This window comes from Brassica napus, chromosome C7 (genome assembly GCF_020379485.1).
Source record: "Brassica napus cultivar Da-Ae chromosome C7, Da-Ae, whole genome shotgun sequence".
Classification (NCBI taxonomy): domain Eukaryota; kingdom Viridiplantae; phylum Streptophyta; class Magnoliopsida; order Brassicales; family Brassicaceae; genus Brassica; species Brassica napus.
Window position 1 is genome coordinate 47,883,168 of NC_063450.1, and position 22,980 is coordinate 47,906,147.

The 22,980-nt window shown below is 29.7% G+C and overlaps 2 protein-coding genes and 1 non-coding gene across 3 annotated transcripts; all 3 read right to left on the reverse strand.

Moving 5' to 3' along the window:
* Positions 1-171: 171 nt before the first annotated feature.
* LOC125590043 (metal transporter Nramp5-like) lies at positions 172-4,369 on the reverse strand. The gene is made up of 4 exons (XM_048762952.1): positions 3,099-4,369; positions 2,409-2,545; positions 1,683-2,335; positions 172-1,595 (listed from the first exon to the last, which is right to left on the reverse strand). The coding sequence occupies exons 1-4, from the start codon at positions 3,677-3,679 to the stop codon at positions 1,371-1,373; spliced, it is 1,596 nt and encodes a 531-aa protein (XP_048618909.1). The 5' UTR covers positions 3,680-4,369; the 3' UTR covers positions 172-1,370.
* Positions 4,370-4,503: 134 nt separating this feature from the next.
* Positions 4,504-6,751, reverse strand: LOC106414049 (ras-related protein RABA1d). The gene is made up of 2 exons (XM_013854769.3): positions 5,322-6,751; positions 4,504-5,109 (listed from the first exon to the last, which is right to left on the reverse strand). Exons 1-2 carry the CDS (start codon positions 5,540-5,542, stop codon positions 4,683-4,685), a joined length of 648 nt encoding a protein of 215 aa, XP_013710223.2. The 5' UTR covers positions 5,543-6,751; the 3' UTR covers positions 4,504-4,682.
* Positions 6,752-8,751: 2,000 nt separating this feature from the next.
* TRNAG-UCC lies at positions 8,752-8,823 on the reverse strand. Its single transcript has one exon. It is a non-coding gene; the product is annotated as a tRNA-Gly (tRNA).
* Between the last annotated feature and the right edge of the window lie 14,157 nt (positions 8,824-22,980).

A 22,980-nucleotide genomic window follows, 5' to 3' on the forward strand; every position in this document is an offset into this window, starting at 1 on the left:
AGCGTGGGAAAAGGAGATTTTTTTTCTGTTTTAAAAAAGTTTGGTGGATTGGTGAAAAAAATCGGAAGTTGAGAAGTTTCTATCGTTCACCAATTTTTTTCTGAGAAAGCTGACGGCTAGCTAAAACATATATTGTTTAGTTGGGCAAGAAGTAGATTTTGCGGCAAAGTGAAGGAAAGTTTCAGTTAAGTTAGTGTGTCTGATGTGACACCTAATGCTTTGTCTCTAACCATCGGCAGATATTGCTTGCCTCCTAAGCGTCACCATACTTCTCCATCACGTCAACATTTTAAAATGTATTTATATAGTTTTAAAAATAATTAGCATTTAAAGATTTGGGTAGTTTTTTGAAACGGGCCCGGCCGGAATGTTTTTTATAGTAATTTACTGTTTCAAAATATCATTTTATAATATTTTTTGTATATTTATTTTATTAGTTTTGAGATCGAATTCTAGATTGGAGAATAAATTGTAAAATAAATTTTTTGAATATTATTTGGTATCAATAATTTATATATTAATAAATTTGGTATTTACATGTATAATTAAAATATTAAATTATTAGCAATACATAATTAATTATGTAAAAAAAATGTTTTGTTTTGTTTCCATTATATTTTTTGTTTTCCATTATATATGAAATAATATTGTTTATCATTAATTATTTAGAAACGATTAATGTATGTTACATGCTTGTTTCAAATAATGGAAAAATATTTAATGGTAAGATCGGTAAATGATTAATATCTTAGTGGCAGAATTTGTAATTTTGAATTCGAAAGAAGGGTTATTTTCAAAAGTTACTTCATTTTATTAACATAGATGAACAATTTTTCAAACTGTTGCTAATAAATGACAAAATCAAATTGTTGCTAATAAATGACAAAATAATGCACATAAGCAAATGATCAGTCAAACATTCAAATTAACATAGAAAACAGCGGCACAAATACTCACAGAATCGACAGAGTCGATGAATCTGCAGCAACCAATAATATAATTAAGATCAAAAAGGTAACATGTTTCTAATTCTAACCTTACTACTACCACACTTCTCTGTTTTTTGTTTTTGTTTTTCTTCTTCTGGTTAACCGCTTCTTTGTTTATTAATGTTCAACGTATTTTACATAATTCTACTCAATATTTGCAATGATGTTACAATACAAATTCAACAAATCAATCTACAAATGTATCCCATTCGGTCTTTCCCTAATCTCACAACCCAGTTGCCACTGGTCTACTCTCTGAAATCCAGCAATCGAGCACAAAATGCAGCATGCAGAACCATCAACTCAAAATCGATCAAACCGCTTCTGTCTTTGCTCTGATGTGTTTAAGGGATGAAAAGTTCGTGAGTCAGTGTTGGTTTTCTACGTCTCTGTGGAAACAACTCTCTGTGACATTTCTAAGCTCGACCAAGAAGAAAACTGTGATCTTCTATAGGAAACAAGATAAATGATGAAACTGACGTATGCCACTACTCCAGCAAAAACCAGTAACCCAACAAAAAACCCGTTCGCTGCTGCCATGAAGAAATCAAGAAGAAGATACCCATTTATCATCATCACAAACACCGCCACGGTCCACGCTAGCTTCTACAAAGATTCAAAAACTGACTCGTTACAATTCACATTACAACAACAAACAAAAATGAAAAAAAAAAAAAAACAAAACAACCTAACCTCAAGCGAAGGTCCGATTTTGAAGACGCCCATGATATGTTCATTAGAAACCATAGTCAAAAGAGGAATAACAGCGAAAGGAATCTGCATCGACTGAAGAATGTTAAGCCATTCGTTTAAAACATCAAGCGACCCCTCTGATGTGTTGAACATAAGCGCTACAACCATAGTTGGCACAATCGCAAAGCTTCTTGTTATAAAAGCTGATAGCCATTGCTCCATCTGAAGATCTAAGAACCCTTCCATTATAAACTGTCCAGCGTAAGTTCCCGTTATGGTACTGCTTTGTCCAGCAGCTAATAAACCGATCCCCCAAATGTAAAGTATGGGGAAAACCCCGCCTCCATACTTCTCCTGTAGGTAATGTCCCGCGTTAACCAGTCCTATACTGTCAGCTTGCTTGGTTCCATAAAACCCTTTAGCGAAAACCGCGGTTACAAAGAGATTGATCATGAAAGAGACAAAAAGCGCGGCGGTTGATTCGATGTTGTAGTAGTTGAGAGCTTCTTGAACTCTGTGTATGTCCTTTGGGTTGGTCTTCCTGGACTGCACTAAAGCGGAATGCAAGAACACATTGTGAGGCGTTATTACGCATCCCACTACTCCAACAGCTTGTCTGATTGTCTTTGATCCGAGCTTCGGAATAAGAATGCCTTTCAAGTCATCAAATAATTAAAAAAAAAATCAAGAACAAAGACAATGTCATATTCTTAAAATTTCAAGTACCTATGATTAGTTCTTCTCCGCTCGGTTTAGTTTCATTGAACATCCAAGCAAAGGAAAGAGCCATTGTCGCGATTAAAACCGCGAAAAGACCTTCTAGTTTCCTCATTCCACACTTCTCCAAATACGAAATCAAGAAGCTGTCATTTCACAAGATTAAGCATAAGCATCTGATCCTCTTCAATTTCTCCAGATATGAACTAAATCAAAAAGCTATTTCACAAGAACACACATAAAAATAGAGAGCATCTACCTAACTTGCTTACAAATCAAAGGCCATGATACAAAAACACACATCAGAAGATAGAGAGAATATCACCACTTTTGACCTAACTTGCTTACCTATCAAAGGACATGGTACAAAAACACACATGAAAGATAGAGAGATTCAGCAATTTTGACGTAACTTGCTTACCAATCAAACCACATGATGCAAGAACACACATCAAAAGATAGACAATATCATCAATTTTGACCTAACTTGCTTACCAAGCAAACAACATGAGAAAATAAAACACAATTAAAAGTCACCAATTTTGACCTTAGTTGCTTACCAATTAAACCACATGATACAAGAACACACATCAAAAGATAGAGAATATCATCAATTTTGACCTAACTTGCTCACCAAGCAAACGACATGAGAAAATAAAACACAATTAAGAGTCACCATTTTTGACCTAACTTGCTTACCAATCAAGCGAGGTGATGATAACACCGGCCCAAATAGGTAAGAACCCACGTGTCAATATCTGAAGAGCGATAGCGCTTCCGATGACTTCCTGAATATCAGCTCCGATCAAAGCAACCTCCGCCATGAACCAAAGCAATATCCTCGCCCACGACGGGTACTGGCTTCTGCAAATCTCCGCCAGATGCCGACCCGTCGCGACACCGATCCGAGCCGAGAGAAGCTGAATGAGAAGTCCCATCAGCGTGGCCCATAGAAGAAGCCACAGAAGCGAGTATCCAGCCACGGCTCCGGCTTGTAGGTCCCCTTCGATGTTTCCAGGGTCTAGAAACGCGATGCTCATGAGAAACCCAGGTCCCGTGAATTTCCATAGCTTCGCCCACGAGAACGGAGGAACTGACTCTAAGGTGGTCTCTCCGTCTTCCTCTACGGTCACTACCTGATTCTCCGGTGGCTCCGCCGGTGATTCGCTGGGATCGTCGGATTGAGAGGTTTCGGGGAGTAGGAGACGTTTGAACTCGCCGTTACTTTCGTTACGTTTCAAAGGGCTGTTCACTTGGCGGGAAACGGTTGGATCCGTCATGTTTTGTAACGGAATATTCTTTTGGCGTTTGTGACGATTGTGATTTAGTCAAGAAAAGTCAAATGACAAAACAAAAAATCGATTTTCTAAAAAAAAAAGAATTATAAATGTTGTCAATAATTTCTATTATTAGTTGTTTCTTCACGAAATTTAGCAGAATAATTATTGGTTTAGAGATTTTTACGGACTGAAAAGAAAACAAGCTGAACAAACCATAGACCGGAACCGGTTAAACCACAAAATCCATCAATCGGTACAGAATCTTACCGAAGCTAAGCAGTTTTCAAGCAAAGCCAATTAAAATGCATAACTCGGTGGAAGTCCAATAATTTAATTACAAAAAAACACTAAAATATATGGGGTTCAAGTCTCGGAAAATGATTTATTAGGACATCTCCAGCTCAATCTCTTTTTTCACTCTAAAATAAAATTTAAAGTATAAAAATGCTCCAATAGTATTTTATTTTTCACTCTATAATAGAGTAAAAATAGATTTACTCTATATATATACTAAGTTATTTTTTGTTTGTTCATAATTCTATTTTTCATTCTAAAATATAGTATCATTAGAGTATATCACAACTCTATTTTAAAATAAAAAATATGGTGAACTAGAGATGGTCATGGTCTTTTGAAAATCTTATATGAATTTTTAGCATAGTGAAAATAAAATTTGTAGGCGTGTATATTTATGAAAACGGTTCAATCACGTACAAGTGTGATTTTTTTTGTAAAATACTTATTCTAATAAAATACAATTTTTTTTTTTTTTGTTAAAAATCAGACCAAAACGGGTTAAATTACAAAATCCCTCAACCAGTACATAATCAGACCAAAACTAAGCAACTTTCAAGCAAAGCAAATCAAAAGCATAACACAGTTTGTTTCCTAAAAATAAAGCAAACATCTTCAAAAGTATTTTGAATGTAAAAAATAAAAAAGATCTTAGCTTGGGGACACAGACCAAACCCCTCAAATAATTAAGCAAGAGACTAACAAGTCTTTAGTTGGAGCAACAACCTGTTTTCTTCACAGCAGAGACATCAAGATCAATCTTCTCTCCTTTAAAAACATTACCCGAGTTTGAATCATCACCAGCCTCCATTGCTTTCTTGCTCACAACTTGGTGAATCTGAGTGAGTACTTCCGAAAACGCGTTCTCAACGTTAGTTGCTTCAAGCGCTGAAGTCTCCATGAAGTAGAGTGATTCATTCTCCGCAAAAGACTTAGCATCTTCGGTTTGAACAGCTATAAGATGACGAAGATCGGATTTGTTTCCCAAAAGCATCACGACTATGTTTGGGTCGGTATGGTCACGGAGTTCCCTAAGCCACCTCTCAACGTTTTCGAAGGTGGAGTGTCGTGTAACGTCGTAGACAAGAAGCGCCCCAACAGCTCCTCGGTAGTATGCACTAGTGATCGCACGGTACCTACAAAAATGACCATAATAATATAAAAGCTATCTTATTGGTCAAAGTAATCAACAAAACAGCTAAAATTTCATACAGCACATATTGGTTTATATCTGCTGCATTTAATCAAGATAAGCTGGTCCTAAGATCTACAATGACAGAACCATAAATTCTAAAGGCGAAGGAGTAAAGAACCAAGATTGAGAAGAGACACAAGTCACACAACAAACCTTTCTTGACCAGCAGTGTCCCAAATCTGGGCTTTGATGACTTTGTCTTTAACATTCAAGCTACGAGTGGCGAACTCGACGCCGATCGTGGACTTGGACTCGAGGCTAAACTCGTTCCTGGTGAAACGAGAGAGCAGATTGGACTTTCCAACGCCCGAATCACCGATCAGAACCACCTTGAAAAGGTAATCGTAATCATCATCTGCTTTGTAACCCGCCATTAAAACTGCTCACGGCAAGAAGAAAAGACTAAACTTCACTTTTAGTTTTGTTTTTTTTTGTTTTTTTCCTCTTGGGAATCAAAAGTCTTCCCAGATTAACAGAGAAAGATAGAGACTGTTGTGAAACTAGGGTAAGACTTCTGTCTTTCTACATCTACACACAATTAAACTGATATGGCATGGGTGAAAAAAATGTTGTGGAAAAGACCAAAACATTCCTGATGATTCGTCTGATCTATGGCGTTTTACCCTTTAAACTAGGGGTACAACCGATATTTACCGGTTAACGCCTTTCATTTTCTTGAAAAGGTCACAAAGTGGTGGCCGTCATGTTTAACATTGGTAAACGGCGATCATAGTTTTTTTTTTTTTTTTTTTTTTTGTAACTTAAAACGGCGATCATAGTTTTAGTCACAGTAGTTGGCATTGCCAAAAATATGTAAACTATGTCAACTGTCAGAATGATGATGATCTAACTCCTAAAGTCCTAAATAAAATGTAGAAATATTTTAATCTGTTTATCACAACTAGATAGAAACAAGTCTCAACAATCCCGGTTCGTTTTCTTCTCTTTTATTTTGGTCTTGACTCTTGAGGCTGTGAATCAAACTTGGAACATAACTGAGGAGACATGTGCTACTGCTCAATGATTTGTAACTGATGAAACTTGGAACATAACTGTTTTTAATTTCAGAGAGATATTTGCCATGTGAAAGTGCTCAATGATTTGTAATATGAAGCTCATATAATCATATATTAACATTGTCAAGTTCAATTTTTTTTGTTAATGTAAGAACCATGGTACGGTACTACTGTATATGGTTATTGACGTTTATTTCCAATGTATATGAGCGGGAAAAGTGCCAATTTCGACCCCAACAATTTAGGTCGTGCCAAATACGACCCAAACAATTGATCAGTGCCAAATACGACCTCAACTCAATTATAATTCGAAAAAACTACCCCAACTTCTCAAAACGTGCTTAAATCTACATTGACTCTAACAGAAGTTAGTCAATCGTTAACAAGATAAAACGACGTCGTTTTGATATACGAGGAAAAGTACCAATTTCGACCACAACACTCTCAGTCGTGCCAAATAGGACCCGAACAAATGGTCAGTGCCAAAACCGACCTCAACTTAATTATAATTTAAGAAAAACTACCTAAACTTCTTAAAACGTGCATAAATCTACATCGACTCTAACAAAAGTTAGTCTACCGTTAACAAGATACGATCTTAAATATGTTTAAAACTTTGAATTTATTTATACAATTTTCTTATATAAATTATTTTTAATTTTTAAAATTAAGTGGAAATTTTTTTATTTTTCAAAGTTAATATTATATATTTTGATATTTTGTTCAAAAATGTTAAGAGGCATTTTATCTTTCTTTCACTAAGATATGTTGTACAAAATATTAGACATATTAAACAATAACTAAAATATATAAAGCAATCACCAAAGTTTTAAATTGGATAAGATGAAGAAGAATAGTAGTTTATATAATGGGAATTTCAATTTGTAATAATATTTCAAAAAATTACTTTAGGCTAGTTGTTAGTGTGTTCCTTTAAAAGGATATCCCGGCACGAGTTTGAGTCCCGAAATGAACATATTTTAAAAAAAAAAAAAAATATATATATATATATATCAAAACGACGTCGTCTTAACTTGTTAACGGTTGACTAACTTTTGTTAGAGCCAATGTAGATTTAGACACGTTTTAAAAAGTTTGGGTAACTTTTCTTAAATTATCGTTTTTGGTACTGACTATTTGTTCGGGTCCTATTTGGCAAGACTGAGAGTGTTGGGGTTAGAGCTGGAAATTTTAATCATTGCCCGCGGGCCCCGCCCCGTTTGACCCGCCGCGGGGCGGGTGCGGGTCGAACCATTTGAAAATTTTAAATTGCGGGTGCGGGTCGAGATTATTTTGAGTGGGGCGGGTGCGGGTCAGCCGAATTTGAATCGCGGGTACCCGCCAACCCGCAAATTAAAAAAAAAAAAACATTTTTGAAAAAAAAAACATTTTTTTCGTAAAATATATAAAAAACAATAAATATTTGTATAATTTTAATTATAAATATATTTTTTTAATAGTATTTTTTAAAAATAACTATTATATAAATAAAAAATAATTATTTTTAATTAAAATAACTATTTTTAATATAATTAATATTACCCGCGGGTTTGGCGGGTTACCCGCGGGTTTTGGCGGGGCGGGTGCGGATATGAAAGTTTTTGTTTGCGGGTTATGCGGGTCGAGTTTTTGAATCGAAAAAATGATTCGATCCGCGGCGGGGCGGGGCGGGTCGGGGCGGGTTGACCCGCGAACCCAACACTAGTTGGGGTCGAAATTGACATTTTTCCTCGTATATCAAAACGACGTCGTTTTATCTTGTTAACGGTTGACTAACTTTTGTTAGAGTCAATGTAGATTTAGACACGTTTTAAGAAATTCGGGTAGTTTTTTTTGAATTATAATTGAGTTGAAGTCGTATTCGGCACTGATTAATTGTTCAGGTCGTATTTGGCACGACTGAAATTGTTGGGGTCGAAATTGACACTTTTCCCGTATATGAGCAATGCGATTATGCTACATATACTCTGTAATCATCTAATGTAAACTCTGCCCAAATCATTATGTGTATCAGTGCATGCCAAAGCATAAGGGCATGATTATAGCTGAAACTGTTAGGGGTTTCTTAAATTTTCTTTTTGATTTTTTTTTGTTTTGTTTTGTTTTGTTTTGTCTGATTAAAAAAAAATTAAAAAGAGAACCAATCGCCAACCGCCACGTGTCGGTGGACCCGCAAACAGTGCAAGAAACTAACCAAGATCGATCATTAATTCATTACTTTCGATCATTAATTCATTACTTTTGTAACCGACTCTTATGCTTTTGTGGAGTCTAAACCCTTTAAACCCCTCCTAAGGACTCCTTTAAATACCCCGACAAAGATGGCCTAAAGGATTACAAAATCTATTTTCGATTTGGATTGATACAAGGCTGTTTTTTTTATGCAGGTGTGTTACACAAAATCCTCCAAAACGTATTGACCACTAGTATTTCACGTTCGTCTTTAATGTATCATCTATTCTGCGTAACGCAAGAACATTAAGAACAAAGACTGAGAGATGTCTGTAGCTAAAACATATACACTATGTTGTCGCATCAAAAAGATTCCCCATTAAACATATAAAAATTGCGTCTGCCGGGAGTCGAACCCGGGTCTATTGCTTGGAAGGCAATTATCCTAACCGTTGGACTACAGACGCTTTTGTTGGTTCAAACGGATACAATAACATTTGACCAAACATTATCTAACCTTTGTTGTGGTAATCCTTTGGAAGAGATTTACGCCAAAGTTTTGTTTAAGGTTAAGGATGTAGAAAGCGTTAACTTTTAGGCCTTGATTGATAGAGCATTAGCATTAGCATTATGCTCTACATTATCCAATCAACAATTGTTAAAAAAGTATTTAGAAAAGTATTTACTAAATGCAAATGCTCTCCAAATGCTCTCTGGCCAATGCTTTCACATGAAGCTTTTATAAGAGCATTTGCATCTATAATTTATAAAATTAAGGAAAATATATAATTAATTCATTTATTTTATTTAATAATATCATAAAATTATTTTTATATCCAGAAAATAAAATTTTGATTTCTAAAATTAATTTATAATAAAAATATTTTTTTTTTTAAATAGTTTTTCACGTTTAAAATATATAATTTAATTTTATATAATTTAATTTTTTATAATTTAATTTTTTATAATTTAATTTATTTTAAATGTGAAATATTATTTTAATATATATATATATATTAATTATAAATTTATTTTTAAATAATATTTTTCAATATAAACATAATTTTTAAATTTTTAAATAAAATAAATTAAGTATATATCTTTTTAATTTTATATGTTAATATATATATATATATATTAGAAATATATTCATTAAAAATAAATATATTATATATTATATACTAATTTTTATAATAATTTTAAATAGCATACTCATACTGCTCTACCAATCATCCTATTAAACAGTTAGCAAAAGCATACAGGTCCTGCAGCATACTGTTTCTATAGCATACTGCTACTATTAATGCTAATGCTCTGCCAATCAGGACCTTAGAGTCTTTATGTATATTGTGATTGGCTGCGAGCAGATAAAACAAAGCTCTGTAAACTTTATCTATGATGTGATTAAATTGACTAATTATTTTCTCTAGTAGTACTTCAACATTCATTTGACCAGAAGTATAAGCTTATTATGTAATGTAGCACGTAGATGATAGCTCAATTAACGATATACATGAATACTAACCTTAATTCCATGAACATTGTTATTCCAAAAGGTATAGAATTGTTTGATCATTAATTACATAGGCATAGATTCCTCAAAATCCCATCATTGGTTGCAGTGCCGTGCCTAGACTATATGGAGCCTAAGGCAATTCTAAAAATTGGAGCCGTAATAAAATTTTTTTTTTCTTCTTATTGTCAAGTTAGTAAACATAAATATGAAAATAGTTAATGAAAAATATTTATTAAGATTGTTTACATTTATTCAAAGAATGATGACCCAAAAAATTCACACCCATGCTAATTAAAAAAAATTAAAAATGTACTTGCGAAGTTATAAAAGCATCTAACATTATAATACCAATTGAATAAGAGGAGTATACGATAAAATTATGAAGAAAAATAAAAAATATATATAAAACAATCAATATGTGAATATTCAAAAGGTAAAGCTATATATAGAACTTAAATCGGAAAAGGATGATACTTCCTCCGTGTCACTTTAAAAGAAAAAAAAAATTGTTTCATTTTAATGTTTTCAAGTTTCTATGTTAAAAGTAAATGCAATTTTATGTTTTTGACTATTTATATTCTGCAGTATGATTTTTTATTGGCTGAATTATCTGTACTTATTTGTTTTTTTAGACAAACGAGAAAGATTGAATGAAAATTTGTAATTTGTTAATCAGTGTGCAAAAACCTCAAAACCCACTTATTTTGATACAGAAAGAATATAATTAAATTTGTAGAAAAATATTAATAAAAATAGACATATACAAATAGTTTTAGACCAAATGATTGTAAAAATGGAGCCCCAAAATTAACCATATGAAGAGGGGCCTGCCTGAGGCAGTTGCCTCTTTTTTTAACACATAGGCACGGCTCTGACTGGTTGTATTCTGTTTCATACTAGGGATTAACCCGTGCTACGCCCGGGATTTTTATTTTTTTTCTAATTTAAGTTGTTAAATTATTTATATTTAGGTTATGATATATATTTATATAAATGTTAAGATGCATGTCATAATTAAACTTTATTTTTAACTTTTAACACGTTAAATTAACATATTTTTTACTATTTAAATATTTTTTTTGTAATTTTGTTGGCTATCTAGTTATCATATTTAGCAAAACTATCTGTTGAGTGTTGCAATAAATGTTTTAGATATTTAATTAAACTACAGAGTATTTTCGGATCGACCACATGCTCAACAATCGATCGATCCGTAAAAAGATGGTCGATCTCTTTGGCCAGGTAAGTACAATTTTAGCAAAAATATCTTTGATTTTCAAATATTCAGTATATAACTATTCTTTTGAATATTGATTTTTTGAATTGTATTTTTTGATTAAATTATTGTATTATAATGTTTATGTAAATATTTTTTGTGATGTTTGAATTTGTGCTGTTAGTATACTTAACCTAGATGATATTGATGTTTAACAAAAAATTTTTTCCTGGAAATATAAAATAATGATATATCAAAACGTATTTAATACTTGTTAAATGATAGTATAATGCAAATTACATCCATTATTTGAAAATAACCATTTGTTGTTTTTATTTTTTTTAAATCAAAAATTATTTTTATTTAAAAACATTATTCATATATAATATAATAGTTTAAGTTTGGAAGATTAATCAATATATATATAAATTATGTATATTTTTTAAAAAATAATTTAAGATATTATATATTGAGTAACTGAATAAAAGCTGAATTTCTTATCTTGAAAATGAAATATTTATATTTTTGTCTTCATGTTATACTCACCAATCCAGCATTGGTATTTATAACTCAATATGTTTTTTAAAAAACTTAGTTTTAAGTAATAAACGAATTTAATAAATTAAATTCATCACCTATAATGTTCTGTAAACTATATTTGAAAATTCTCTAAAATTATATTTTAAGCATAATATTACTATTATTTAATTTAAGTTATTTTAAGCATAATATATGCTAAACCAACTTAAATTATATTTACAATAGGACCATCCTAGACCGGTTAATAAACCAAAAACAATACTAAACCAACATGAACCAATACCTGATTCGGCGAGGAAAAAAGTGTTCGGAATAAACGCTTGAATGGTTATTAACTGTAATGGTTTGATCATGAAAGAGTTATTATGAATATTAACAATAAAATTATGGATTAGATTAATTTAAATTTGTAAAAATACCTTTGAGTCTATGAAAAGCAATTCAATTCCCATGAATAAGTTTGGCTTTTGGAAGTTGCGGGTTTCCCAACAATGAATCCACCTAACAAAAAGTTCGTTGTTATAAAAAATCTCTTTCAAGGTCATTAAAAGTTTTTGGGACGGCAAAAGTTGATGGTGGAACCATTTTTTTGCTCGAGTGCTTTGAAGTTTTCCTTGATAGTGTGAGGTTGATGTTGATGGAATAATGAATTTTATAGGGACTTTCTTGATGTAAAACTATACATTTTTTGTTTAATGTGGTATTTCCATTTTTATATAATTTACTACCATTTTAAGATAGATTTACATTTTAAGATAGATGTTTAAATCTTAATGTATTTTTTCCATTTTTAAAAATGTTTATTTCCATTTCTTATATTTTTTATTTACGTAATATCTATATTTTATATTTTAAAATAGATATTTAAATCTTAATGTACTTTTTTCATTTTTTTAAATTGTGTATTTACTTATATTATATATTTTACATTTTAAGATAGATGTTTAATGCTTAATGAACTTTTTCGATTTTTAAAAAAAAATTGTGTATTTACTTATTATTATATATATATAATTCATATATTATATATTTACATTATTTACTTATTATTTATTTTCCTGTATATGTATTTCCATTTCTTGTACTTTTTATTTACTTAATATCTCTATTTTACATTTTAAGATAGATGTTTAAATCTTAATGTACATTTTCCATTTTCTTTAAATTGTATATTTCCATTTGTTATATTTTATATTTACGTAATATCTATATTTTAAATTTTAGGATATATTTTTAAATCTTAATGTAATTTTCCATTTTTAATTGCGTATTTACTTATATTATATAATTACTTAGTATATATTTTTCTTTATATTGTGTATTTCTATTTCTTATACTTTCTATTTACTAATAATTTTATGTTTTAAGATAGATTTACATTTTAAGATAGATGTTTAAATAATAATGTACTTTTTCCATTTTTTTAAATTGTGTATTTCCTTTTCTTATATTTTCTATTTGCGTAATATCTATATTTTACATTTTAAGATAGATGTTTAAATATTTATATACTTTTTCCATTGTTTTTAAGTTGTGTATTTCTTTTTCTTATACTTTCTATTTACTTAATATCTATATTTTACATTTTAAGATAGATGTTTAATATTTAATGTACTCTTTCCATTTTTTAAAAATTGTCCACTTACTTATTATTGTATATATAATTCATATATTTATATATTTATAATATTTACTTATTATTTATTTTTCTATATATTGAATATTTCTCTTTCTTATACTTTATATTTAATTAATATCTATATTTTATATTTTAAGATAGATGTTTAAATCTTAATGTTCTTTTCAATTTTTAATGTAAAACAATGTTTAATAGACGAAACTTGGACAAATAGTCAAATAGTTATATTTATGTTTTTTTTTCTTTTTTTATAAAATGGTAATGGTACATTATGGAGATAAGCCGTTTTTTTTAGTAAAAAATGGTAATCTTACATATGTTTAATGTAGTTTTTCTATTTTTTTATGTTGTATGTTTACATATTATTGTTATTTTTAAATGTAAAATGGTAATCTTACATATGTTTAATGTAGTATTTCCATTTTTTATGTTGTATGTTTACATATTATTTATTATTTTCGAAATTATATATAATGTTTTTTTTTACAAAATAGTAATGTTACATTATGGATATAAGTCCTCTTTTTTTAGTGAAAAACAGTAATCTTATATATGTTTAATGTTGTTTTTCTAATTTTGTTTTACATATTATTTCTAAAAATAAAAATGTAAAATGGTAATCTTACATATGTTTAATGTAGTATTTCCATTTTTTATGTTGTATGTTTACATATTATTTATTATTTTCGAAATTATATATAATGTTTTTTTTTACAAAATAGTAATGTTACATTATGGATATAAGTCCTCTTTTTTTAGTGAAAAACAGTAATCTTACATATGTTTAATGTTGTTTTTCCATTTTTGTTTTACATATTATTTCTAAAAATAAAAATGTAAAATGGTAATCTTACATATGTTTAATGTAGTATTTCCATTTTTTATGTTGTATGTTTATGTATATATATTATTCTCGAAATTATATCTAATATTTTGTTTTTTTTTATAAAACGGTAATGTTACATTATGGAGATAAGCTGTCCTTTTTTTTAAGTGAAAAATGGTAATTTTACATTGTTTAATGTAGTTTTTCCATTTTTTATGCTGTATGTTTACATATTATTTATAATTTTCGAAAATTAGTAATATTAAAATGTAAAACTATATTTTATGCCACGTGTCATCTTTCGGGAGAAGTTTTTTTCGCTAATGTGGACGCTCTATGGAGCCTCAAAATGTTCCTTTTATTAGTATAGATTTAATGTAGTTTTTCAATTTTTTTTATGTTGTATGTTTACATATTATTGTTATTTTTAAATGTAAAATGGTAATCTTACATATGTTTAATGTAGTATTTCCATTTTTTATGTTGTATGTTTACATATTATTTATTATTTTCGAAATTATATATAATGTTTTTTTTTTACAAAATAGTAATGTTACATTATGGAGATAAGTCCTCTTTTTTTAGTGAAAAACAGTAATCTTACATATGTTTAATGTTGTTTTTTCATTTTTTTTGTTGTATGTTTACATATTATTTTTAAAAATAAAAATGTAAAATGGTAATCTTACATATGTTTAATGTAGTATTTCCATTTTTTATGTTTATGTTTATGTATATATATTATTTTCGAAATTATATATAATATTTTGTTTTTTTTATAAAACGGTAATGTTACATTATGGAGATAAGCCGTCCTTTTTTTTAAGTGAAAAATGGTAATTTTACATATGTTTAATGCAATTTTTCCATTTTTTATGCTGTATGTTTACATATTATTTGTAATTTTTGAAAATTAGTAATATTAAAATGTAAAACTATATTTTATGCCACGTGTCATCTTTCGGGAGAAGTTTTTTTCGCTGATGTGGACGCTCTATGGAGCCTCAAAAGGTTCATTTTATTAGTATAGATGTTTAATGTAGTTTTTCCATTTTTTTTATGTTGTATGTTTACATATTATTGTTATTTTAAATGTAAAATGGTAATCTTACATATGTTTAATGTAGTATTTCCATTTTTTATGTTGTATGTTTACATATTATTTATTATTTTTGAAATTATATATAATGTTTTTTTTACAAAATAGTAATGTTACATTATGGAGATAAACCCTCTTTTTTTAGTGAAAAACGGTAATCTTACATATGTTTAATGTTGTTTTTTCATTTTTTTTTGTTGTGTGTTTACATATTATTTTTAAAAATAAAAATGGTAAATGGTAATCTTACATATGTTTAATGTAGTATTTCTATTTTTTATGTTGTATGTTTACATATATATATTATTTTCGAAATTATATATAATATTTTGTTTTTTTTTTATAAAACGGTAATGTTACATTATGGAGATACACCGTCGTAAAACTATATTTTATGCCACGTGTCATCTTTCGGGAGAAGTTTTTTTCGCTGATGTGGACGCTCTATGGAGCTTCAAAAGGTTCCTTTTATTAGTATAGATTCATTAAGCTTCTGAACAATGTATATGACGAAAAAGGTCTCTCTTGAAAGCAAAAATCAAATTCACAATGTTCAATTGTCTAAGAAGAAACATTCAGTACTTACCATCCATGACCGCTCTTAACAAACAAACTAAATATCAAAACTTATTTGTTCAGTTGTAGTTTATAATTGTTTGAGATGTGAAATAGCAAGAAATATTGTTTATTGTTATTGTCGCTTTTCAGTATTAAGAGGAAATGAACGTTAAGTTTATAGTCCACCAGTTTCGTTCTTGCAATATCCACCAGTCTTAGAGTCACAACCTTGAAGACACCATTTGTTGCAACTAGGGGTGTCAATTCAGGCCGGTCCGTCCCGGCCGAAACCTGCTAAGTCCGTAAATATTTGAGCCCCGTCCGGTCCGAAAAATATTTTGGATCTCAAATTTAAAGTCTGGTCTGGTCTTTATAAGGCTACAATGATTTTCGAGCTTTTTGGGTCTTTCAAAAAATAATTTATCATAGTCACTTCTGTCGTTTTAATACATGTGAATTTTCATTATAAAAATAGTTTCAACTGTTTTAAAAATATATAAAGTGAATTTAAACTTTTCTTCTTTATCAAAAATAGTTTACTTTTCCGTATGTTTTAAAAACATATTATAAAAAAACCAAATTTAAATAATCAAATATAAATTAAAACTAAATATATAAGAGAACAAAATTTATGATAAACATGATTCAACGTTTCATACTTTGTATTTTGAAAAAAAAATGTTGTACATAAAAGAAGAAGGTACATTTGCAAAATTTAAATGTAACACTTGTAATGATCAAACAATAAGATGTATTAAACACTTTCATATTGTTGTATTAGAGTTTGGATCAAAAATATTTTTAAATAATATATTACTTTGATTGCAGAAATGATAATATTTGAACTAAAATAAAAAGTTTTGAATTTTTGGACCGGTCCTCACCCAAATGGGCTTAAGCTCAAAATATATATCCAAAGTCCAAATGGACTTAGTCTGAAGAGGTTAACAAAACTAAACTCAAGCTCGGTAAATTTTAGGGCTGGGATGGCTCAAACTTAATCAAATGTAAAATTAACTTAAGAGGATAATGAAACTATACCTATATTTTGTGAATAAATAAAAAGTTGTAAACACTTTTATGATTATATCCTGAAAAGTCTACTCACGTATTTACATTTAAAAATTAATTTTTAATTTTTTTAAAAAAAATTGATAGAAAATAAATTTAAAGTGTGTAAATTTAAACAATTCTAATCAAATAAATTTAAATTTAATAGAATTAAACTGTTTTCCACATAGATGAGTGAATATAAATTGTAAGCATGATTGTTCATTAGTTATGATTTGGTAACATATGTACAATAGTTCAAGTAATGTTAGTTATTATAGGGTCAAATTTAGGAATCTAAAATATTTTCTTACAATTAAAATTTGACATATATTAACCATTTTATAAGTTAATTTTATGTTTATTGATATCTAATTGTGCCGAAATAAACGATCCTTCCAATATACCCCAAAAATATTGTTTATGTCACGTGTGAAGTTCTTCAACACCGTCTATTGAATAATGTATGTTTTCACCTAAGTTTGGTGTCTACTCAGCATCATCGAAATCTCTTAACTGGCGCCACAAAAAAACTATCACTTATTTTAGAAGGTGGGCTGTTAAGCACGATTTTGTTCTTTCTAAGCAATGTTGTAATCCTACGATATGAATAAACTACATTGTGCTAGGTTCTTCTAACCTATATGCAGTTTAAGGATCAACTAATATTACCACAATCAGTTTCTCCATAAATATATCAAATCTTGTAATCCGATATAAACTTATTTATATATAAATCCTTTCAAATATCAGTAGTTCTATTATTTTTACAAGAAGAATAGCATGAACATTTCAAATTAGGGGTCTCTATAGCGTTTGATTGTCGTCGAGCTACCAATAAGAACTAGCTAATACCATTTGCATATTCTACTATAAGTAAGTCTATCACTAGATCTAAAGCAAATTTATTTATTTACGAACGAAAATTTATATATTATATATATATATATTTTTTTTCAAAAAAATAATAATCAAGGGGACTAAAAGTCTTAAAACGTCGCATTGAAGACCGTCTACTTCACGACAAGGTACCCAAAAACAATTTTACATATACGTAATGTTGTTTTCAAGAATTTTGTTGTGATTGGCGTCCAAAAAGCGGGGCGTATTTGTCGTATGGAGAGTGAAAAAACGCATATATTACCAATCAAGAAAAAAAATTGAATAACACAACAGTAAGTGATCAAAAACGCACCTGTGAAAACAAAACAAAAAAAAAAAATTTTGTTTCTATTTTGCTACAAAACCGCACATATAGTGATTACGCTTTGGTTGTGGTGCGGGCCCTACGTTAATGTGCGTTATTTTGTACGTTAATGTGCGTTATTTTGTAATTGACTTTTCAGTGTTACAAAGTTAGTCAAATATATTAAGTATTTACTACTAACATTATTAGATAAAATGTAAGGATATATTATAGACTACTGTAACTAATTTCTAGCATTTTAACCAAAACAAAAAAAAATTACCAAACATAAAGAACTAAATCATAAACTAAAATAAATTTATTTATTTTTGTATCTAAAATATTTCAACGGAACAAAAAAAAGGTGTACCTTAATACTCATATGATTTATATACATAAAAATGTGATAAAAATATTTAAAATACATTTGTAACACTGAATGTTTTTCAGTATCCAGAATTTTCCAAAAAAAATCTATACCTTTCAGATGCTATATGTTCCTTTGCTATCTGAACTAAATCTGATGGTCAAATAATTGGTTAACTTACCAAAACAGATGGTTTAGTTTTAGTTTTTAAATTTGAATAAAAAAGTTGTGGATTTAAAAAAATATTTTACATTATATTTACTATTTATCTAGAAAATTAATAAACACATTTTATTAGGTTCATATATTCAAATAAATAATATTACAATATTTTTCTATCAAAACCGCACTATTTGTTTTATTAAAACCGTATTACTTTTTTATCGAAACCGCACATGTCTCACAAACCGCATGAACCATACCGTACTTTAATTCCGCCCAGCTTATATTACCAAATCCACGGTAACCATTCAGACCATTTATATATATATAAGGCGCATAGAATTATTATATTTTGAAGTAGAAGAAAAGAACAGTATGAAAGAGTTTAACATAGAGTTTATATATAGTTTTAATTAGCAGTAGCAGTGACAAACTATGTTCGTCAGTTTCTTCTTGCAAAAGCCACCTCTCTTAGAGGCACAACCTTGGCGACACCACTTGTTGCAATTTCTATCAACACATACTCCAAATACGGAGTGATCGTTGCAACACAATGAAGCTGCTCCTTTGTTGGGAGAAAAAATCGAACCATCACTCACCAGTTCTGTAGCTTCAACATCTGCAACACAAACACATGTTCAAGATTTGTTTTGACTTTTGAGGAATAGCAATAACAAACAAATATATAAATAAATAAAATTTTATAACGATTTAGATCTAATGAGACTAACCTGCAAGTAAAAAGGAGAGAGCAAGGAAAGCAAAGAAAACATATCTTGACTGAATCATTTCTAAAACTCTCTTTTTTGTTTAACACTGTAACTAGAGTTTATGAGAAGTGTAGGTTGAAATAATGCTTCTTAATTTGTTTTATATATACCGAAAGATTTCACTTCCTTTGGTGAAAAACGTAAGCATTAAACTGTATGTTGACCGCATATATTCAGCATTTAATAGTATCAAAATTCTCTATCGTCGTCAAGATATTAAACGCATGTTTTTTTTTTGAAAAAAATATTAAACGTATGTTGCAATTTGCAAACCAGCGATAAACATTTTGGGAAAAAACTACTGTTTTCAATAAAAGGTATGAGTTCTAAAATATTAATATTGTGATTTGTTTCGTATCATAGGTTGTTTGTAGAATATACACTTCTAAAATATCACAATGGTTGATATCATATCATATGTTGTTTGTCGAATATACACTTCTAAAATATTAATATTTGTGATTTGTTTCGGTTTTACGGATATTGCATATTGCATATTAGTATTTGTTTTGCTTTGTAGAGTTATGGATATCTGAATTTTCTATTCAAATCGAAAATAATAACAAATCAAATCGACATTTACAGATATTTTGTCCAGTCATACGTACATGTGCACATTGACGTCAACACCAATATACCTAAATATTCACTACAAGTTAGGATTCTAATTTTATTGAAAACTGGAATATTTTTTTATTGTTTTTTAGCTAATTTGCTCAAAACCCGTAAAAACTATGAAATTAGGTAAATGCCAATAACAGTATAAGTTAGGTTTCATTATAGATAAGATAGTTGTGAAATGACGACTTCAGCCCTTCACCGTAGACTGTTCGATTTTCAACTCAATTCCTATTGTATGATATTAGCTGACATATAGATTCTGTAAAATATCAAAAAGATTTGAAAAGATACGTGAAAGATTTTATTAGATCTCTGGAAAGAGAGAGAGAGAATGTAAAAAAAAAAAGAGCTTTTTTTTATTTCTTCTCCACCATCTTTTCTTTTCCTACAAAGATTTTGTCCAAGATGGTGAAGGAATACTTTGCGACTGAGATAGACATGGCAATGACGAGTTGTCACAACGATCTCGTAGCTTCCTAGCGTGAATCGAGGATTAAGTCTTTCAAAGGATGGGTCTTTGAAGATGGAGTTGGAGCAAATTTTTGGCACAAAAGAAGCAAAGACATGCGCAGACGTCAAAGCTGCCACGTATGTTTATCAGCGGGAGGTGGTACATCGGAGGGTTCAGAATATTCACTGTTTTAAACTTCATGGGAAGATTTGTCTTCTTTCCTCCATTAATGATATTAAGCTACCAATGATGTTTTCCATCTTGTTGTTGCAGATTTATTGTTCCTTCACCAATTCTTCATTTATCCATTATGAAGAAATTTTTATTACATACTTAATCTTTTAGTTTCTAGTACTTATTCAATGATTTGAATTGTTTGTTTTAATGGTTGTTACAATTCGAGATCTGTTTGGATTATGTATTGTGAAAATATTTACAGGAGTGGCTATAGCAAAGAGTAGACGGCTAATTTTATATTTAAATTGATAACACGTTATTTACTTGTTTTTATAAAAATGGATGGCTACGGTGGAAGGCTAATTTTATACTACTTACGCAGTGGACGGCTAATTTAATATTTATATAAGAACACATTGCTGTAGCCGGATATTTACTTGTAGTTTTAAACTATTAATGATATCATATACAAAGATGGGTAGTCTAAATGATAGTGTGTAACCGGCTAAATTTTTACGTATCTTTTCAAACATATTATTAGCTTCAATAAAAAAACACAAATGCTTGAAAATGTAGGTATCCGGATAAAACCTTCATAGCTCAGCTAAAAATAATGTTAGATATCACTAAAAAAGGTTAGACGTTTAACAACAAATCTCAAGGATCAATTCCAAAGAGATAAAAAATATGAATAATGAACATACTAACAAGAATTGATATCATAAGATTAAGAAGTCAAGATCATAGCTGTGACATATTGAATGAACATGTTAATAATGCTTATGTATATGTATTCGTTGGAAATGTCAGATCGTTTAATATAATATATACACGGTTAGAAAATGAGTTAACTTAGGGTAAAAACTGATTTTTTGGTAACATCAAATTATTAGACGGTTAATATAATATTTACATGGTTAACAAACAAGTTATTTGGGATAAAACATGTTTGAATTCTGTATATCACATTCTTAGGTACCATAAGAATCAAGATCATAGCTATATCATATGAAATGAACATACAAATAATGTTTAGGCATGTTTGTTCATTGGTGCATATCAAATTGTTGGACAGCTAATATAATACTTACATTTTTAGAAAATGGGTTACTTGAGATAAAATATTAAGTATCTTGACTAATAAATTATATAACTGTCTATTATTTTTGGTTTATGACGATGCATCAAAAATTATTGTAGCCGTCTAACACAACTTACGTTACAATTTACTTATTTATAACCCGTGTAAATAAAATGATTTCCGTCTATGTACAGGTTCTTTCAACTGTCTTTAACATCTACGTAAAATAATATCTGGTTAAAGTTTGTATTGTCTCGACAATAATGTAAATGTCTATCCAGCAAGAATAACAACTAACAGCTTCTTCCACCACAAGCACTTTAATCATAACCACCATCAAAACCCAACATCCTCCGCAATTTAATCGCGAGACTGTTATTTGCGACAAAATCATCTTCTCCAAAACGAGACAGCTCGAACCGAATCGTACCAGGGAGATTGTTCCCAGCCAAAGAAAGACGATCTAACCGGCTTAATACAGAAGGAATCAAACCTCAGACCTTGTCGTCACTAAAACAAGAGCGTTCTTGAACTTAAACTCAACGATCTGTGGCAGGGTCGAGCCAGAGTATTTATTACCAGGAAGTCACAAGCAGATTTGAGAAGGAGTCGTACCGGAAAGATCTTTTCCTAAGAATTTAGTGATTTTAAACTACAAAAGAGCTTGAGAGACTCAGGAATCTGACCGGCGAGCTGCATAGATGGGAGCTGAAGAGAGGAAATGCGATTCTGTTGCACGTTCTAGCATGAAAAACCAGTGTGCTAGCTTGCAAAATCAATGAATTTGATGAGTGAGATGGAAACAAAGTTTCTTTGGAGAGAAAGAAAATTACGGAACAGAGAGTTTATTTGGAGAGATGAAAGAGAAAAATATGAACCTATTTTGGAATTCAAAAAGTATAATAACAGTTAAATGGTATTGTAATATCGTGGACAATCTTGCACGCTGATGTTAGGAGTTTTCAAGGCTCCTAAGACAAATGTTGTAGTATAGTGATTGTCGAACCAGTTCTGAGGGATATCAAAGCACTGAGAATGCAAGTACTCACTTAATCTAAGTGCAACCAATGATTTAGATGGGTTTTAAGCTATGACTAAAACTAGAAAGCAATAACAGAATGATACTTCTTGACTAAGGGAAAAGAGAACTCATGGGCATAGGGATTAGACCTTGGGTGATCAAGTATCGAACTAAGGATGGCAAATGATCAATCAAACTATCAACTTTAAGCCTAGACACAATTCTAAGCAAGCTCTATGTCTAGATGAATGCTCATTTGCTAACATATCTCAAACATCAAATGTCTTTGGTTGAATAATATGAAAGCAATCATTACGAACAAGTCTATTAGCTATCTTAGCATC